Genomic DNA, 19,880 nt, shown 5'->3' with positions numbered 1-19,880 from the left:
CTATTCTCGGCTATTTCAGATTTCCTCATAAAACGACAGAGACGACCATTCAGAGAACGGGTTTCACAATCAATACCAAATGTTATGTTGGAGTTACAATATCAGACATTGTCTGAATCAGACACACAGAGTTCACTTGCAGACTGTTTTTTTAGTAAATACTAAAAAAAAAAAATGTTCATGATAAATGCTTTATTAGAAAGGTCAAAGCTGACTCATAATGACATCTTTGTCTGTCTTCAGTGCACCACCGACGCTTCCTGTTTCCCCAGCAGAGCCTACGACATCACCTCTTCATCCTCTTCAGTCAATGGGCTGGTCCTTTCAGCATCATGTTCACACCCCTGGACCGCTACAGCGACCGGAACCATCAAATCACTCGATATCAGTATTGTGCCCTGAAGGTAATGCAACACTGAGCCGGCTAGATTTACAGTACTCTGGATTTTCATCTGATTTGGGCTGCATATAGAAGCTCTGAGTTTCTTTTCAAGGAAAATAAATAAGATGTAGACGGAATGGGAGAAGAAATTGAAGTTATATGTAATCTTCATTAGAGCAGGAGTTCCAGTAGAAGGGATCTAGTTCCAGTTTAGAATTCATTTTAAGTTTTATTTTTGTAACGTGAAGCACGGCGGCTTAGCGGGGTCGGGGGTTTGAATCCCAACACTGTCCTGTGTGTGTGGAGTTTGCGTGTTCTCCCCGTGCTGCGGGGGTTTCCTCCGGGTACTCCGGTTTCCTCCCCCAGTCCAAACACATGCATGGTAGGCTGATTGGCGTGTCTAAAGTGTCCGTAGTGTATGAATGGGTGTGTGAGTGTGTGTGTGATTGTGCCCTGCGATGGACTGGCACACTGTCCAGGATGTACCCCGCCTCGTGCCCCATGCTCCCTGGGATAGACTCCAGGTTCCCCCGTGACCCTGAAAAGGATAAAGCGGTATGGAAGATGGATGGATGGATGGATGGGATGATGTTGCTAAGATTTGTGCTGTACTGTATGTGTCTTTCATATTGCTGGTGCGGTCAAATAGAAATTTTAGCCTCGGATGACTATAAAGTTGTATTGTATTGCATTGTATAGATTGATGGGTATTTAGAGTCAATTTGACATGCTGTTATACTTGTTTATATTACAGCACTGCTGAATTCTGAGTGAGAAGGTCATTTTCTATAACAATAACGCTAAGAGTAGTACTGGATGTCAAATCACAAGATTATAATATTATGAATGCACGTATTCTAACACATTATTGTTTCTATAGTAACCACTTAAACATTTTGTGACTTTAGTGGTGGACTGTCCACAAAAAAAGGATTTTTTTTTTTTTTGAAATGGTGTAATCGTCGATATGGTGACATTTTCCGTGAACTGACGTTAAGTGAACATTTATAGAAGTCTTAATTTTAAGTTTTCCCCACACAGGAAGCGCTTCACGGACAGAGAACTTTCCACTCGAAAGATCTTCCTGATTTATCAAGGCTGATAATAACGACTAATTTTGTTATACTGACTCCAATTATCAGCATAAACGCTAAATAAAATGTCCGTCTTTAGTGCCAGTTATGACCCAGATGAAGGAATTAAGAGAATTAAGCCCTTATACCCATGCCATTTATATATAAACACACTCAATCCAGAGTAATTAGCAGTCTTGAGTCGCTGTGTAGGTCTGAATGTGCAGAAGAAAGCTGATAATTCAAGGGTTGTGTTTGGATAATAGATTTAATAGGTGACTGCAGCGGTTTTAATGACATCGGTGGTACCGCATGATTGCACAATGACAAAACATCGGTGTGTACCTACACCAGAGGTGAGAAAAGCTGTAGGGTTCTGTTTCACAATCTGTGATGAATATTCGTGCTTTTCTTTATATTGTTTTAGCGGAGAACACGTGTGATAACCTCTATGGAATAACAGTGGGAGAGGGGTGTAAACTGATCCCATGCCAGTCTGTGTCTGTGGCTAGAAGCATGTAATTTCAGAACTTTTACCTGTCTGAAAATGTAAAATGGAACAGGATGTGAGTGCACGGAATCTAAAGTTCTATAGGTTTTTGGTTGTGAGGTAAAGAGCTAGGAAAGATCCCACTTCTGAAAAGTAATGTAATGTTATACTCCGGATGGGATTGGGAACGTGTGTGTGTGCGTGTGTGCATGTGGGAACAGTACAAATCTGAAAAAAACAGTACAAATCCCCCTTGCCCACATTTGGATATATCATTGACTCTTTTTTTTTTGTATTATCATTGAGTAAAAAAGTTTATCTAATATTCCTCCTCCTCCTCCTCCTCCTCCTCCTCCTACAATCACAAATTCTAATAATATTACCCAGACTACTCCTTCTATCACTACTAATGTTAATACCACTACTATTAATACTACTACTACTATTGCTGCTATTACTGCTAACACTAATATCTTTATTAATGCTATTAATGCTTCTCCTCCTCCTGCTCCTCCTCCTCCTCCTCCTACTACCACTAAATTCTAATAATAATAATACTCCTTCTACTTCTACTAATAGTAATCCCAATACTAATACTACTCCTAGTACGACTCCTCTTCCTCCTCCTCCTACTATTACCTGTAAGACTATATTTGAGGCTATTACTAATACTTCTAATACTAATACTCCTCCTCCTCCTCCTCCTCCTACTACTACTACCACTAAATTCTAATCATAATACCATCAATACTACTACTAATAGTAATCCCAATACTCATACTAATACCATTACCATTAATACTACTGCTGACAGTACTACGGCTGCTATTACTGCTAATACGTCTAATACTAATAGTATTGCTACTGCTAATACTCCTCTTCCTCCTCCTACTACTGCTACTACTATTACTACTCATAGTACTGCTAATACTCCTACTGCTACTACTACCACTACTGATAGTACTGATAATGATACTGCCAACACTACTACTTCTATTACTAATACTATTACTACTACTACTGCTAGTACTCCTCCTCCTCCTCCTCCTCCTCCTCCTCATACTATTACCAGTAAGACTATGTTTGCGGCTATTATTAATACTTCTAATACTAATACTAATACTCCTCCTCCTCCTCCTCCTACTACTACTACTACTATGACTAAAACCACTACTTCTACTATTCTTACTCCAAACATACTAAAGACCCACAACCATAAACCCTACTTATACCCACCAACGCCAAGAAAATGAAATAATGTATACAGAACTATATAAAATGATTAAGCACTTCTACATGCGTTGGTTTCCAAACGCACAGTCTCGGGCTAGACTGAATAATACGTTTAAATGCTAAACATGTCGTCGTTCCGCTGTTTCTCTCAGGCCATGTCGTCTGTGCTTTGTTGTGGCCCTGTGTTTGACAACGTGGGTCTCTCTCCAGACGGCTACCTCTACAAGTGGCTGGATAACATCTTAGCCTGCCAGGATCTGCGGGTACACAGCCTATCATTCATCACAATACTATTCTCAAAACATTACAATAACAAAGGCCATTAAATTGGCTCATGCTGAGTCTAAATCTGTCAGTGGGAAATCCGGGTTTATATTACTGTGCTGCTATGGAGTCCCAAATGCCTGGATATCAGTGCATATGGGACATGTATTGTTGTGGAAATAAGAGTGCATTTCATGATAAAATGCCTGTGCTATCCATTCAAGTTTCTGCATGTACATCTTCATCACTGATTTCAATCAGGCTCATTTATTTGATTTAAGCGCGCACTGCTTAAAAAAACAGAAACCTGTTCACTTGAAACTCACTTATAATGGAAGTCTAAGTTGTCAGTAAGTGTTCCATAGCATTAAATGAGATTTACGTCAAATAGAGATTCATTTTTTTTGTTTGTTTGTTTGTTTCATAAATGCTGTCGTAATTCTTTAACTTAGCATTTCTTCATGTTTTAAGTTATGCAATGCATTTATACAAATTTATACCATTAATTAGCTACAACCCATATTTATTGAAATAGGCACAGGGCATTTTTCCCGACATCTAGTCAGTAAAAGCACCTTTCTTTTACACTGACAAGCAGCCATTTTAAACACTTATTTTACTGATGCAGCCAAATTTCACACTGTAAATAGGTTCCACAAAAATCCTAATGGCTGCTGGTGATTTTCACCTAAACAGATCATAAGGATTAATCAGAATTATTTAGAAGTATGATGTTTCCTGTAGGTTCATCAGTTGGGTTGTGAGGTGGTGGTGCTCCTGCTGGAACTGAACCCAGATCAGGTCAATCTGTTCAACTGGGCCATGGATCGCTGCTACACCAGCTCGTACCAACTCGCCTCGGGCTGCTTCAAAGCCATCGCCACTGTCTGTGGAAGAAGGTGGGTTTGGGCATTAAATCAAAACCACAGTCGAACTTTTTATCCGGTAAATACAGTGCACGTAAGGGTGTGTAACCTCCTGTAAGATAAAATACAGGTGTGTCTCATGAGTCGTATGTACGGTTAGATTTGAAATGCATTGTACTCACTTTACAGGCATTTGTCGTGTCCAGGGTGCTTGTTTTTTAAGATTTATTCACGCGCTTTATTTTTATAGCGCAATAAGTTTCATTCTGAACTGTCGCAGTGACATTTAACAGCTCGGGGCTTTCTTGGAAACCGGGTCCGATTTGCTTATTAGGTAAAACGAAATTTGCATGGTGTAGCGCGTGAACATGGCGATGATGGCATGTATCCATGAACATCCAGTTCGTTCGGGAAAACTACATCCCGGCGCAAAATCCTACACGAGCTCCTGAGTTTGTGTAAATACACAGTACGTTCACTCACTAACGCAGAGGACTTCGATATAACTCATTCACATTATAACTGGAGATCAGTTACCACAGTTGTGCTTATGAATTATGGAAGAGTCCGGCGATATTCGAAACAGAATAGAATTGATTAAGCAATGCTCAAAAGACAGACAAGTGTGTGTAATTAGTAGTCAGGGGACTGTGAGGGGAAATAGGGGTCATATGATTGGTTCGGGGACTCAATTCTGAGATTTTCTATTTGTGGTGGTTGCTGCGCTGGCTGTGATGTGATGCGACTCACCAAGGATTCTGGGAGTTGGAGTACAAGATGGACAGAGATACAGTATGACACCTGGAACTTATGAGAAGGATTTTTTGGGTGTTTTTTTTTTTCTTTTTCTTTTAATGTAACTTTAAACACCAACCAATAATAGGGGGTGTGTCTATAACGAGTATGGTTTGCATGGAGACTCTGACACGTTCTTCTCTAATGTGTAATGTCGTGCAAGTGTATAAAATTATTGGCCCGAACCTCATTTTAATGCGTTATTTTGGTTTTCCCGTGCAGGAATTACCCTTGTGACATGGTAACCTTGCTGAACCTCATCCTCTTCAAAGCGTCAAACAACAGCAGAGAGATCTATGAGATTTCTATGCAGCTAATGCAGGTGATTATGGATTAAAAGGACTCATCGATCGAAAATAGATTGAGTTGTATCATGGAGTAAATATGTCGTGTGTGTTCCGTTGCATCAGATTCTGGAGTCTAAATTGTGTGTGTACTCTAAGAGGATAGTGGATGAGAAGAGTAGCGGGATTCTGTATGGTACACACAGGCCTCTGCCCCCCCTCTACAGTCTTTCCGTGGGCCAGCTCTCTGCCCAGCTTGCCAGGATGTACCCGGAACTTACACTGCCCCTCTTCTCAGGTGGGTGATTCATCCGGTTATCCATGTTTACGAGTTTCACAAAATACAAGTCTCACATGCAGGCTTACTTGTTTTCTCTGTCGTGATCCATGATCTCTAGAGGTCAGCCAGAGGTTTCCCTCCACTCATGCCAACGGGAGGCAGGTGATGTTGACCTACTTGCTGCCGTGGCTCAGAAACATTGAGCTGGTGGATGGAGGTCTACTTCCGGTTACCTCCAGCCCTGCCCACCAAGTAGAGGAGAAAAGAAGGCGGGGTCACTGCATACCCCAACCCTCATCACACCTTCAGGGTTCCGGTTGGGGCTCAGCACAAGCAACCTCGCTCGTCCTCAACAACCTAATGTTCATGACTGCCAAGGTAATCCATGACATCACTACGTAACATTACAGGAGTAACCAAAATTTGGGCAAATTATATTTTCCAAGCAAGATCACGTCAAGGTTTTTTATTGGCTGCAAGCAGTAGAGACAATACCAATACAGTTACAAGAGAAAGTTTGCGATCCCTTTGGAATTACCAGGACTTCTGCGTTAAATATTTATCAAATGTAGTCTGATCTTCACCTAAAGCAGAATTCAAACAACACTACAAAATGGGTGCACCCCAAATACACTTTTAGAAAAGAAGGCCCAATCTGGGCCCCTAAGGGTTCTCTGGTTGCCCCTCTGGAACGTTACAAGAGCGTGATCCTCTTCCGAACTAGATCCCTTTGGGGCAGCAAAGAACCATTCGTTCTTAGTTAATCCATTTCTAATAGTGTAAGCATGTTTTGCTTCTCTAATTGTTCCTCTGAGGGGATTCTTAAAGGTTCTTCAATGTAGAACCCGATAACAGTGTGTGTGCTTCTCTACCTGAACGTGGTCCAAACTAGAACCCTTTCTGGAGGCCGAGAACTCTTGATTATGTGAAGAAACCCATGGAAGAATGTTTTCTAAAAAACAAAAACAAACAAAAAAAAAAGGGCGCGAAGCTTTGGGCTTCTCGAAAAGCTTCAGCGTTTCAGTACATCAGATGAAGATCATGTTTAAATCATGTTGAAAAATGTCTTAATGTTACAAATAACTGTGTGAATAGTCCTTCGTGGTTATCTCGGACTTTGTACCGCTCTTCTTATAAGTTCTTTAGATAGGTATCCGTATTCGATTCAGCTGTATTACTTATTGGCTTTGATTAGATTAGCACATCAGATATGTGCTTTATGTATTTAAATAAAATAAATCAATAAATTCTTGTCAGTACGGTGACGATGTGCCGGGCCTGGAGATGGAGCAAGCCTGGAACGCCGTGGTCTCCAATGAGAAATGGAGCAGTAACCTACGTACGACCTTGCAGTTCCTCGTCAGTCTGTGTGGCGTCAGCAGCGACACCGTTCTCCTACCACACGTGAGTCCTGTGCGACTGCACATTCTGGAAATATCAGTCCTGCTTAAACTGCATGCTTACCATTACTTCTAATAACTGAAATCATGCGTGTGTTCGTACTTGCCCATTGGCAACGCTAGGCACTTAACTAGGTTTGTTAAGACCGCTATTGTCAAGGGTGAAGGGTGGAGGTGAGGATGAGTGTCATTTGGAAATGTTAAATAGCGTGTGATAACTCATGTTAGACAACATCTAATATTAGAGCCAGTAGCCCTGAGGTGCTCAAGCGACAACACAAGAATCCAAAACGTGTCAAACAACAACATGGGTGTATTTCCATGTGGACGCAAGCATGACTTGTGGGTATAATGCCCGTTGTGTAGCTAATTTGATTAAGCTAATTTATTCTCTGTTCTCACCAGTTTCTGTTTTAATACACAGAAATGTCCTGACATGGGAGGAGTGGCACAACAAGCAGCAGCCACAGTGACATTTTCAAACCCACTCGGGTCAAAATATGTGTTGACGTTCCCACATTCGAGACCCCGTTGTAATTAAGCGCCAGTGCTAATGCGGTATTTTCCTGATTTCAAGCCTTAACTAAAAGCCTCAATCCTAACAACCCGGTTCTCCCTTTTTACAGCATAAATAGGCTACTTCGTCTACTTTCACACCACTGGCTGACTGAATCGTCTGATCAAACGGCTGAATGATTAACAGAATTAACAAAATATCTCACAATACTAATTCGGTGCAAAAAAAACTCTCATGCTAGAGTACAAAAAGACATCCTATGCAATTTTGCTTCCAGTACTGTTACAAAAGTTTGGAGAAGGCCCACATATAGGTGCGACGATCCGGTGTCCACAAACTTTTGGCCATTTGATGATACATTTTTAAGATTTACCAACCACACCAATAGTCCTGACATATTTCATCAGCATCCACGTGCTCCAACATCACCATCTTGTCATTTAAATAGGGCCTCACTGGATGATGCAGCCCATATCTGTCTCACGTATTAATCTCTCTCTCTCTCTCTTTGTCTCTCAGATTAAGAAGGTGGTGATCTATCTGTGTCGGAACAACACCACGCAGACGATGGAAGAGCTGCTGTTTGAGCTCCAGCAGACTGACCCGGTCAATCCCATGGTGGTGCACTGTGACAATCCCCCGTTTTACCGTTTCTCAGCCACCAGCAAAATACCCACTGCCAATTCTGGTACACACACACACACACACACACGGCATGAATGACAGCTGTCTTGAAATATGACTTTAATATCCACTAGGAAATGCTAGACAGGACACACAACCATCTAGAACAACGATTCTCACTCTCACTGCAAAATTCAAAAGGATAACACGTCATCTCTACAGGTACGACATCCAGCAGCAATACAGTCGTCGCCATCGAGGAGAACATTCCTGACCTTGATGACCCAAAATTGGCAAAAGAAAGTGAGGACAGGTATAGTAGCGACTTCTACCTTACACGCGTATCCACTTAAAATACCTACGGGAACAGAGACGTAAGGACAGTACCACCCACTGGGGTTATTTTCAACATTCCTGTAACATGCGACATATTCCTGACAGGCAGGTCTGTGTGTTTTGTGTGCTTAGGCTTAAAAGTATGATGAGGGCTCATATCCGTCTGGAGTCCCGCTACAGCAACAGCTCCGGAGGCTCGTACGACGAGGAAAAGAGTGAGTGAACTTTAGTGAACTGTGCTGCTGTGCTGTGTGGTGAGACTGACGGATGTCCTCAAGCTCGAACGCAGCCTGAGGCCAGGTTTATAGGTCTGTGTTAAATGCATATTTGCATTGTGACGCGTACAGGGGGATTATGGGTAAGAGCAGGAGGCTGAAAAAAGCTTAGTAAAAACTGAATTTCTGTCTGTTTTTTGGGGTGCTCGTGTTCAGCACTGAATGTTTTTGGGACGTCATACTCCACGGCTAATGGCTCACATGAAAAGTAAACACTCAAGGCTGTAAGAATTTGCAGTAAATGTATTACGCAATAAATTGCGTAGGTTTTTCTGTTTGTTTGTTTGTTTGTTTGTTTTTTGACCCAGCCTACTAGGTTTAAATGTTATCATTTTATCGTGGCAGTTGTATACAGTGTTTTACTATTTAAAAAGCTTTAGTCATGCTGTCCGTCTGATCTCTTTACCAATGGTACTGTGGAGAGGTGTGAATTGTTTGCCCAGCAGGGGGCTCACACCCCTTCCCTTTCCCAGTGGCCTAAGCCACTAGCAGCTAAACGCAGTCGTGGTACTCTACACACAGAAACCCAACAGTGTCCTGATTAATCTTATAACAGACTTCCATCCGTCCATCCGTCTTCTATACCACTTATCCTCTCCGGTTTCTTTTCAGAACTGTGTAAGAGCTCGCATCAGTGGCAGTTGATCAGGTCATAAATATACAGTGAAATATATCAAATTTCCTCCCTGATATGCAGATGAGCCCCTCCCACCGTATGCTGGTTGGCTGATGAATGTCCTGGAGACCAATCAGCCGCTGCCTTTGCCCATGCCGGCTAACGGAGGTTGCTGGGCCCCTCTGGTCGACTTCCTGCCTGAAACCGTGACCCTGCGTGGGCCGTTACACAGGTCAGATGACACTTTTCATGTGCAGAGAACGTCCGCAACATGGTCATTAAACATATTTACGCAGCCGCCGCTGCCGAGCGCTGCTTGTTTACCGCACCCGATGTATATCTCTTCAGCGTCACTCATTCACGGGTCGAAAGGAATGATGTTCGACGACGCGAAGCGTGTTGTTTGTATGATACACGGCTGGGAGGACGGTTTTAGAGCCTGTTCCTGTGTTGGTTCCTCAGGTGTAATATAGCTGTGATCTTTATGACGGAGCTGGTGGTGGATCACAGTGTGAAAGAGGACTGGAGTATACACCTGCCCCTTCTGCTCCATGCCCTCTTTCTGGGTGAGATATAATATATATTCTTTCCTTCTTTCTTGTTTATATGTGTATAGGGAACAGAATTGGTTTCATCACTAATGTTGCATGCAGTCCTGTGTACAGCACAAATCAATCTTGAATAGGTTTTTTTTTTTCCCTCCATAATCCTGTGATTCTTTAGAGTCCATGAGGCGTGATGATACTCATCAGATGGGGCTTTGAAATTGTCACTATCTTGTTTTGTATTCGGTGAAATCGTTCCTCTGGGCCTGATTCATGCTGGGTGATATCGAATTATCTTTCGACAAAAAAAATCTGGAATGCCTGGACCTCTTTTTATTCAGAGACTGCTATCACACACACACACATAGACTCCCACACACACACACACACACACACACACACACTTTTGACATGCCAATCAAAGTTTCCCCAGACATGCTATTATTGTCACAGACAAAACAAAAATACTAACAAAGTATTCACCAAATATCTTGATTTTAGTAACTGCAGGTTTATTAACTGTCTGCTCTCGTGTTTTCATAGAACTTTAAATGCACTTGAAGGACAAAACGTTCAAGCCTAATGAAAGTTCTAAAATTATTGGCACCCTTCATTAAAATGGGTATAAGGCATTACAGCTTTTCATTACAGGATTGTCTTATGGCCGTTCCATGACATTAAATGGAACAGAAATCACATGGGAAAATAATAATAATAATAATAATAATTGAAAGGTGCTAATATTTTCAACAGTTTATAGCTAATTTATTCACGGTGCTAATGTATGCGTTAAACCCTGTCACGTTAGAGATCCCGCTTTAGATCCCGCTGCATGAAGTTTAACATGAATGTTGGACGCTGTGTCGTGTCTCCGACTCAGGAATGGACCACTGTCGGCCCGAGGTGTTCGAGCACTGTAAACATCTCCTCCTGCACTTACTCCTCACGCTCTCCTGCAGCAGGAGTTTCCCTCTGGTCTCCTCAGACCTGATGCACGGCAAAAGTCTCGGCACCCGTCCCAGCTACCAGACGGAGTCCTTCTACACAGGTATGTCAGTGTTGCATGCCCCATGCTGCGCTTAGGGTTCTTTTAAATCATAATTAGAGTGCCGGAAAGCAAGGGCCGAGACGGTTAGTTATCATACCTCTTGCTTGCTGTTTCAGTGGGCGTGGTTTTGTAGAATTAGTGCGACAGGAAGGTGCAGTTTGTGTACTGGCAAAGGAAATAGCTTACAGGTTTATATTCGCACCGAAGGCGCAAATAATGTAAATGTTCCCCCCTAAAAAGGTTTCCGGTCTGTGTTCTGTTCCCCTTAAATACTAAGATTTAGGTATTTGATGGAACGCTCGTTTCTTTTTTCCTTATTCAATTGCCTATTATATGTAAACCGTCATAAAACATTCAGTAACAAGCCTCTACATGTGAGCTCACTACGATAACATTCCAACAACAAGTATTTGTTATTGTATACTACACTCGAGGTTAGTACCTGTTTTAAGTGCTTCCTGTGTTAGGGGTCCGAAGTATCATCCGTAAGACTTTTCAATGGATCTCAACGATCATGAGCTCTGAACGTTGGACTCCGATAGACCTGTGACTCCTCATGAAAAAACAACACCCTCATACTGCACTATTTTTAGAAGCACACCTTGTCAGTGACGTAACACGTTTTCCGAAGTAGCTTTAGACGGCGGTGCTATTCTCATCTGTCTGGATTGAGAGACGAGGGCGTACTTATCGGACGAAAAAGAACGCCAAGCCAAGAACAATCATGCGTACACGGCGGCTTGATTAGCGCCCTGATTAGAGCATTCCACTGCTCTGTTTTTATCTTCCTGCCCTAAAAGGGACATCCACTAGCGGCTGGTGTGTGTGAGACGAGGTCTTGAATTTGTCGCTCGGTCGAGCGTGTCCGGTCTCAGCTGAACTGACATCGATCGTATATTATTCACTGTACGCTGTCATAACACTATGACGGAGATTAATACCCATGTCATGGCCTCGCCTCTGCTGCCGAGTCGCTTCGCCTCCGGTTGTGTCTCGTTATGTGAAAATAACCAGCTGACTCCGAGTCACTTTATCATCCACTGAGGTCAACCCTCTACTTAAACATACATCGATATAAATTCATTCACTTACCTCACTGAACTCACTTACTCTGTCCTTACATGATATCATATGTATATATTTGGTGCGCGTAATAATAATAATTGTGTGTATTTGTATCATTTTTATTTCATTTAACCCTCTTACCCCTTAGTTCCCACAGTATTATGTCCCACACCCCCAAATTCCCCACAGAAACCGCACGCCAACCCCGAGTTCCCGGGCCAAAATCGGCCCCAAAATCACCGTTTTAATTTGAACATTTTTAGGCCTTGAAACAACTTATAATAATGTCTTTGTGTAATCTTACGTTGAAAATGAAGCAGTTCGGTGTTTTTACTCCACTTGGAGCACAATTCTTAACTAGAGAAATCCTTCTACTCGTTTAGAAGTACCGTACGAGCATAGCGTGGTCAGTGCCTTTGAATAAATGCATTTTAGCGCCAAAAGTCAACTTTCTGGTGGTAATCAGACCAGCAGGTGGTGTTTTCACGAACGCACACAAACTGGTCGCGTTCCCGACAACGGAAAACAGTTTGTGATTCCTTGTCGGGGGTTGTTCTTCTTTTCAACGGAAGGATTTGTCACTATCGGTTTCGGTTTCGACATCGCCTGAACTTACACTGCTGTCACTATCTAGAATCCTCGCTCTCGCCTGTGTGACTGTGTATGTTTTCTTCTTTTTTTTCCACTGTTTTAGATGTACCCGTGTTCACTGTGGGTGTAACTTTAGCTGGAACACGATTAGCTTTTCGCTTTGGCATTTTAAGTTCACTTCTACTATTACACCGTAAGTTTATCGACAGCTTTCACGCTTGGATCATCTTCATCGTAATGACGGCGTAATGACGTAATCACGTCGCGACGTCGTCAACCTTCCGGGTCAAACAATCATAATTAAATAAGTAAGGAATCATAGCAGAGTGATGCCGGTACACCGGCCTTACGGGGAAAACGTTTACACTGTAAAGCCGCTTTATCGGCCTTACGGGGATTTGGCATAGACGACCAAGCCGGTATATCGTCCTTACGGGAATAGATCGCAGACGGGCAAGCCGGTTTTTCGGTATTACGGGGTTAGAGGGTTAATTGTATATGTATTAAATTTGAGGAAGACCACGTCTACATTTCTAGCATTTTGAAAACAAAATAAACCCTTCATCAGTGTTCCGTGGCGTTACCGTATGTCTTAATATCTCAAAATAATGATAACGTTTCCTGGAAACGTTTCCTGACTTAAGTGAACTGCTGAATAATTGTTTTTAATATTTATATTGCGTATATAGTGGTCAGCATGATTTGTTCGAATCCCACCTTCCGCCCTGTGTGTGCAGAGCCTGCATGCTCTCCCTGTGCCTTGAAGGCTTCCTCCGGGTACTCCAGTTTCCTCCCCCAGTCCAAAGACCTGTGTTGTAGCTGTTGGCATTTCACCGTGGTGTACTATGTGAAGCCATCATTTCTAATCATTTCACACTCAGAGTAAAGACAACGAACGTGTTTATTGCTGAGCACAACAGGCCAACATTGTAAAGTAATCAAGTCCATATCCAGTCCAATCCAGACTGTCCCAAATTCCTCAAGTTTATGCTCTCAGACCATTTATAACTTCATCGAGTGCAGAACCTGGAGATGAACTGCAGGACTTTTTCCCTTCATACCCGTGTCTTGTCCGCAGGTGGTGTGGATTTCTTGCGAGACGCCCAGGCATCTCCGGTGCCTGACTCTGGATTAAGCTCCTCGTCTACGTCCTCGAGTCTGAGTCTGGGAAGCAGCAGCAGCAACCTGCCGCACTTCTCCACCGAGGAGTCGGAAACACTGGAGAGCAGCACCGACACTGACGAGAAGAGCAGCAAGCTTGTGGAGTTCCTCAGCACACGGTGAACGCTCACGTTCTCTAATAAATCTGTTTGCCTTGCCTGACACCTAGTGGTGATCTGCTATCACTGCAACTGTTTGGGACAAACCCATCTGTTGCTGCGAGATTTACCGTATGATCTCCCATGAATGCTGAAAAAGTGAAATGACATAAAAATATTCATTATAATATCAAAAGTATATGCACACTTTTTAACGTTTTGTCATATCTTTAATCAAAAATAGTGACAGTTCTAAACGGTACACTTCTAACACTCACAGGTTCTCACCATATCATATCTACAGTAACACACGGTTTTTCGTACGTTTGTGTTGAACTTGTCCCTGCGTTAGTCGTTAAGTTGTTATAGAAGTGGTGGTGTATTAGAACGAGCACATTCATACATCAACGCCATCCGACCAGACAGAATCCATTCATCAACAGCTCTGTTGTATAACCGTGGTTATGACATCATACGTTTCTAATCGGATTGTGATCATATAAGCTAGACTTTTATGAACGCAGGGAATCGTAGATGTTCCACCGTACTCCGATGTGCCGAGCGATGAGCGTTATTATAAAGCACACGTCCTTCACATACCGGTCTTAATATTTATGGTGTATTTCCTGTTATCTTTAGGCCATTTGGGCCGTTGTGGTGTCACGAAGATATCAGCCCTAAAAACCAGCACTCCAAAAGCACCGAGCAGCTAACCAACTTCGTGCATCACATCGTTTCTGTCTTCAAAGAGTCCAAAGCAGGCAAGACTTTCAAGCGCTTTCCATTATGACGATGATGACGTGGAAATGATTATTAGTATAACGGTCATACATTCGGAATGAAAGCAACACTCGTACGATGGAGAGACGTAGTGTTTGCGCGTGACGTGTGTGTGTGTGTGTGTTTGCGTTCAGGCGCGTGTTTGGAGCAGCATCTGAGTGACGTAGCTCTGCAGACTGCTCTGTGCAGCTCGTCCAGACATTACGCCGGCCGCGCTTTCCAGCTGTTCCGCGCTCTGAGGCAGCCGCTCTCGGCCCTGGCCGTGTCTGACCTGCTCTCTCGCCTCGTCGAGGTGGTGGGGGAACATGGAGAGGAGGTGCAGGTGAGACTGATTAAACACCAGATTCGATTAAATACTCTGCAATGCGATTTGTCGTTACGGATAACATCAGCGCTTATTTTCTTCTCAGGGTTATGTCATGGAGCTTCTCCTAACGCTCGAATCTGTAGTGGACAACCTGGCCGAGTGCCTGAAGAACAATGACTTAATGACGGTTCTTACACGGTAACAACCACAGACTCTTCACTCTACGCTTCATGTTCTGCTCAGGGTCTAGCGCACGATGTTTTCTTTACAATTCTATTTCATGGCGGTTTTATAGCGGTGCAATTATAAGTAAGGAATAAAACATTAGTTGGTATGCTGTTATAGGACAGGAATCAATAACGGGGTGATGTGACGCTGAAAATGATGACGCAGAGTTACTGTTACCGACACGAAGTTGATTATCTTCCTATAGCAACAAGCCGCGGAGTTTTATCGATCTTATTCCGCAGCAATTTGCGAACACTATCACATTTTTATTCCTTATTTTATTCATTTTTTTTTTTTTTTACTAATTCATCGTCGCACACGTAATAAAGATTATGTCTGAACTTGTTACAAAGGTCACGAGCGTCAGCGTTTTTTTGTAAAAATAAGTCAAAGCGAACTTAGTTTCTTGTGTAAACATTTTCAATATTCTCCCAGGGCTCCTTCTCCGGAGCTTCCTATTGATGGGAAGCTGACGATGAACAGGAAGAGCACCAGTCAGCTGGATTTGGTCCCCGGTTCAGGAACGGCGTCCGAGCGAATCCGCCATCAGCGAAGCTACTCTGTGCCCAAGCGCTTCGGTGAGGCAGAGCGTTCCTCTGAAGTACCTCGCAGTGCCACCCTGGACCGCCTCCACGCCCACGCCTATCGGCGCCAGGGAAACCTGTCCAAGCTTCGTTCCCACTCCTCCACCTCCTGCACTGATGATCTACTCTCCATGAACCACTCCAACGCCAACCATCCCCGTAACCTCCTTGCCACCATCTTCTGGGCAGCCGTGTCCCTCATGGAGTCAGATTTTGAGTTTGAGTACCAGATGGCGTTGCGGTTGCTAGGTAAGCTGCTTGCCCATATCTCTCTGGAGAAGCAAGAGTACCGTGAAAAGTTGGAGAAGATCCAGGGCCAGCTGAGGTGGATCGGATTCTCTGGGCTCCAGCAGCTTCTGATCAAGGGCTTCACCTCGACGTCCACCACCGAGCTCACACTGCAGCTGTTCTCCCAGCTCACACCCATCTCCCGTCTCCCTGTAGTGGACACGACCCAGTCCATAGGTGTGCTGTTAGCCTGTTTACATGGACGATTCACCATTAACCCGCATTCCTACTAGTGTGGTCTCATTATCATACCGGTTGTATTATTGCTAACGCTACTGGCTAAAAATTGCTCTACTTCTCCTACGACGTGGTTATAAACAGTTTTACTATTAATGCCAAATGGTTAATGATGATCCTGCGTGAATAAACGATTACCATTAACACTACACAAATAATACTGCATCACTACATAACAGCAAATTCCTAAGGTCGCATCACAGGTAATACTAATAGATTAAATCTGCATTACTCCTAATACTTCCAGGCTGCGCTACTGAACATTTCTAATAACAGTGCATGGCAAACGTAGCGTTCATGCAGCTTTAATAGTAGTGGCGTAATATTACATTGCCACGCATACGCTAATATCACCGTAACCGAGCAGTAACTATACATCCATTATCTTTAATAACACGGTATTAATAGTCGTGTTGTTTTAATCATATAGTTTTAAGTAACGATGCAGCCCAAACGATGTGACATTAGTGCTAATGTCGTTTTCATCAAGTAGAATTGCGGCATTAGTGAAGTAGTATTAATATTATTTCAGCGTGGGAAAAGTATCGTCAGTAGTGTTTCACCTTATTGAAGTAGGATCGGTAGTAATGCAGCTCTATTAAATGAGTAATAGGGATTAATGTGATGTTAATCATGCATAAAGTAGCGTAACCGTACTCGTATTAGTAGTGATGTATCTTTAATAGAGTAGAATTAGTAGTTAGGTAGTTTGTCATGCACGTCGTATGAATAACGACGCAGCTGCGTTATCATGTAGTGTTTCAGTAATACAGTCTTAATCACGGATTACGTATCAGCTGTTCCTTGCATGCCGCCGTTCTAGTACAGACCGTATGAGTGCAGCGTGTTCCGTCTCGTTTTGTAAAATGTCCTCTTGCCGCTTGTAGGTTTCCCTTTGAACATCCTCTGTCTCCTGCCTCACCTGGTCCAGCACTTCGACTGTCCCACTCAGTTCTGCAAGGACGCGGCTGAGAGGATCGCTCAGGTGTGCTCAGCCGAACACAGACGTCATTGCGTAGCTCTTCCGAAGAGTGTCGAGGTCTTCCTCTAAATATTCCTCGCCCGTTTCGATTTTCAGGTCTGTCTCGACGAGAAGAACTCGAAGCTGTCTAACCTGGCCCATGTGATGACCCTGTTTAAGACGCACTCGTACACACGTGACTGCCTGTCCTGGGTCAACGTGGTGTGTCGGTACCTGCACGAAGCCTTCAGCGAAAACACACTCTGCATGGTGACCTACATGGCCGAGGTAAACGTGCGCTTTGCCGAAACGTTGCTTTTGTTATGCCTTTAATTTAAAAAAAAAAAAAAAAGTCCAATTAAAATACAAGGGAAAATAATGAATAAATGAGCAGTTAATCGAGCACTTATGTTAATTGTAAAACCAACAACAAATGATATTTTAATCGAGGACAATCTCCCCATCAGTTACCAACCAGGGAGAGCAAAGCCTATCACGTGCTTCCTCCAATGCGTGTGAAGCCTTCCTTCTTTTCTTTTTTCATCTGTATACGTCATAATGACATGTCATATCGATATAATATTACAACGTATATATATTATATGCTATATTATAATAATAATATAGCATACAATATATACGTTGTAATATTATATCGATATGATACGTCATTATGACGTATATATCATATGCTATATTATTATTATAATACGTCGATATTATCCAGTCTGTACAAATAAACTACACTGAAACAATATCGGTACCAAACATACTGTGCGTATTATATAAACATGAAACTAGCTGGCTGTGTAACGTAATGCTGGTGTGATGCGATATGTTTGCAGTTGTTGGAAAAAGGCCTTCCCAGCATGCAGCAGAGTCTCCTGCAGATTATCTACAGTCTGCTCACACACATGGAGCTCAGTGGCATCCAGGCCAAGAGCTTCAACACCGACGTGCTCAACACCATCGAGAAGTTTGTTCAGGTTTGATGAGACCTCCTTCTCAGTGACTCTGCAGTACATTTACCCAGGCATCTCCGGTGCCCGACTCTGACTCCGGATTAAGCTCCTCGTCAGACGTGCGGCTACAAAATATAGGGTTTATTTATTTATTTATTTATTTTAACAGTTAAAAGGAAATAATAAACGATCGTTTTCCTTGCGTATCTCTCAAACACTTTTTCCTGTCTTCCTCGGTCTCTCTCTACTGGGGTACAGTTTGTTCTCGTCTTAAATGATCATAATCAGACTTCAGTTATAATCAGATTTCAGGTCACTGAGTTGTAATTACGACTATAAACCACAAGGTTTGCTGTTGGAGGTGTACTGCTTTCATTTTTTCATGTAAGGGAAACTTAGGGCTAATTTTCATGATGCTACTTTAGCCTCATGGCTCATGTTAAAGAACGTATCTCGTCCGATCAAAATACGTTCGCGGTAAGGTGGAAACATGGGAATTTATTTCAGGGCACGTTCACTCACACCTGTGTTACTTTGAGGATGTCGAGAATACAGTTGAGGTCATAACGTTTACACACGCCTTTGCCGGATCTGCAAAATGTTCATTGTTTTTATTTTTTTTAAATAAGAGGGACCATATAAAATAGCATTTTGTTTTTTATTTAGCCCTAGTTCACATAACAGATGCATATATATATATTTATATATATATATATATATATATATATATATATATATATATAGTCCACAAGACACAATAATAACTCTATCCATCTTCTATAGCGCTTTATCCTTCCTTCCGGGTCACGTTGAAACCTGGAACCTATCCCAGGGAGCATGGGGCACAAGACGGGGTACACCCTGGACAGAGTACAATAATAACTGGATTTACACAAATGAACCAGTTCAAACGTTTACACACGCTCGATTATTAATCCCGTGTGTCGTTACCTGGATGATCCACGACTGTTTTTATGATTTGTGATCGTTCTTCACGAGCCCCTTGTTTGTCCTGAGCAGTTAAACTGCCCGCTGTTCTTCAGAAAAATCCTCCAGGTCCTGCACGGTCTTTACTTTTCCGGCATCTTCTGCATACTTCAGCCCTTTCCAACAGCGGCTACATGATGCTCAGATCCATTACAGCTATTACAAACAAACATTCACTGATAGTCAAGAAGGCAACACGATACATTAAGAGCCAGGGGGGTGTAAACTTTTGAACAGGATGATCGGTGTTGCAATTGGCATATGTTCAGTCGTTCTGTTTATTTGGACATATGTGAACACCCCACCTGTACTGAACCCTCCTCCATCATAAAATGAGGGTTTACAAGTGGACCTGGACCTATTTTTAAAAATTTGTTCTAAATGCGCTCTAAAAACTCGCGAGTACGCCGTGGACGCGGTTGAAACTGAGTCACCGACGGGCCTTTTCATGCGGTAACTCGATATCGTGACCAGCCGTCAGTTTCCGTGAGCATTTAATGTGTTGGGATTAGCTGCTGATTAGCTCACAAGCTTTTATCTCGTTTAATCTAAATTGTGCTAATTCTTTTCCCAGAATGCTTTGCTAATCTCTTCCGATCTCTC

The 19,880-nt window shown here is 42.7% G+C and overlaps 1 protein-coding gene and 1 long non-coding RNA gene across 9 annotated transcripts in view; one reads left to right on the top strand and one right to left on the bottom strand.

Moving 5' to 3' along the window:
- Window positions 1-19,880, top strand: part of frya (furry homolog a (Drosophila)) — a 104,697-nt gene that overhangs the window by 67,065 nt on the left and 17,752 nt on the right. For all 7 annotated transcript variants that reach the window (XR_008398228.1, XM_053687402.1, XM_017490666.3 and 4 more), the window contains exons 27-47: window positions 244-404; window positions 3,331-3,441; window positions 4,187-4,341; window positions 5,326-5,425; window positions 5,514-5,685; window positions 5,786-6,045; window positions 6,925-7,071; window positions 8,104-8,272; window positions 8,431-8,521; window positions 8,677-8,759; window positions 9,517-9,667; window positions 9,898-10,001; window positions 10,861-11,028; window positions 13,763-13,964; window positions 14,583-14,704; window positions 14,858-15,045; window positions 15,134-15,228; window positions 15,694-16,307; window positions 17,255-17,352; window positions 17,446-17,616; window positions 18,174-18,314. Coding sequence is in view for 6 of the 7 variants with exons in the window: in XM_053687402.1 (XP_053543377.1) it covers window positions 244-404; window positions 3,331-3,441; window positions 4,187-4,341; window positions 5,326-5,425; window positions 5,514-5,685; window positions 5,786-6,045; window positions 6,925-7,071; window positions 8,104-8,272; window positions 8,431-8,521; window positions 8,677-8,759; window positions 9,517-9,667; window positions 9,898-10,001; window positions 10,861-11,028; window positions 13,763-13,964; window positions 14,583-14,704; window positions 14,858-15,045; window positions 15,134-15,228; window positions 15,694-16,307; window positions 17,255-17,352; window positions 17,446-17,616; window positions 18,174-18,314 (3,503 nt within the window). In the remaining variant the exon portion in view is untranslated. The remainder of the gene's footprint in view (window positions 1-243; window positions 405-3,330; window positions 3,442-4,186; window positions 4,342-5,325; window positions 5,426-5,513; window positions 5,686-5,785; window positions 6,046-6,924; window positions 7,072-8,103; window positions 8,273-8,430; window positions 8,522-8,676; window positions 8,760-9,516; window positions 9,668-9,897; window positions 10,002-10,860; window positions 11,029-13,762; window positions 13,965-14,582; window positions 14,705-14,857; window positions 15,046-15,133; window positions 15,229-15,693; window positions 16,308-17,254; window positions 17,353-17,445; window positions 17,617-18,173; window positions 18,315-19,880) is intronic.
- The window catches only part of LOC128635288 (uncharacterized), a 1,661-nt gene continuing 433 nt past the window's right edge, over window positions 18,653-19,880 (bottom strand). The window contains exons 2-3 of one of the 2 annotated variants that reach the window (XR_008398229.1): window positions 19,242-19,880; window positions 18,653-19,151 (exon numbers count right to left, since the gene is read on the bottom strand). The exon at window positions 19,242-19,880 is cut by the window's right edge and continues 97 nt beyond it. This is a non-coding gene — a long non-coding RNA (uncharacterized LOC128635288). The other variant, XR_008398230.1, reaches the window with a different exon arrangement.

This window comes from Ictalurus punctatus, chromosome 17 (genome assembly GCF_001660625.3).
Source record: "Ictalurus punctatus breed USDA103 chromosome 17, Coco_2.0, whole genome shotgun sequence".
Taxonomy (NCBI): Eukaryota; Metazoa; Chordata; class Actinopteri; order Siluriformes; family Ictaluridae; genus Ictalurus; species Ictalurus punctatus.
This window is presented reverse-complemented; position numbering and strand designations above follow the sequence as displayed.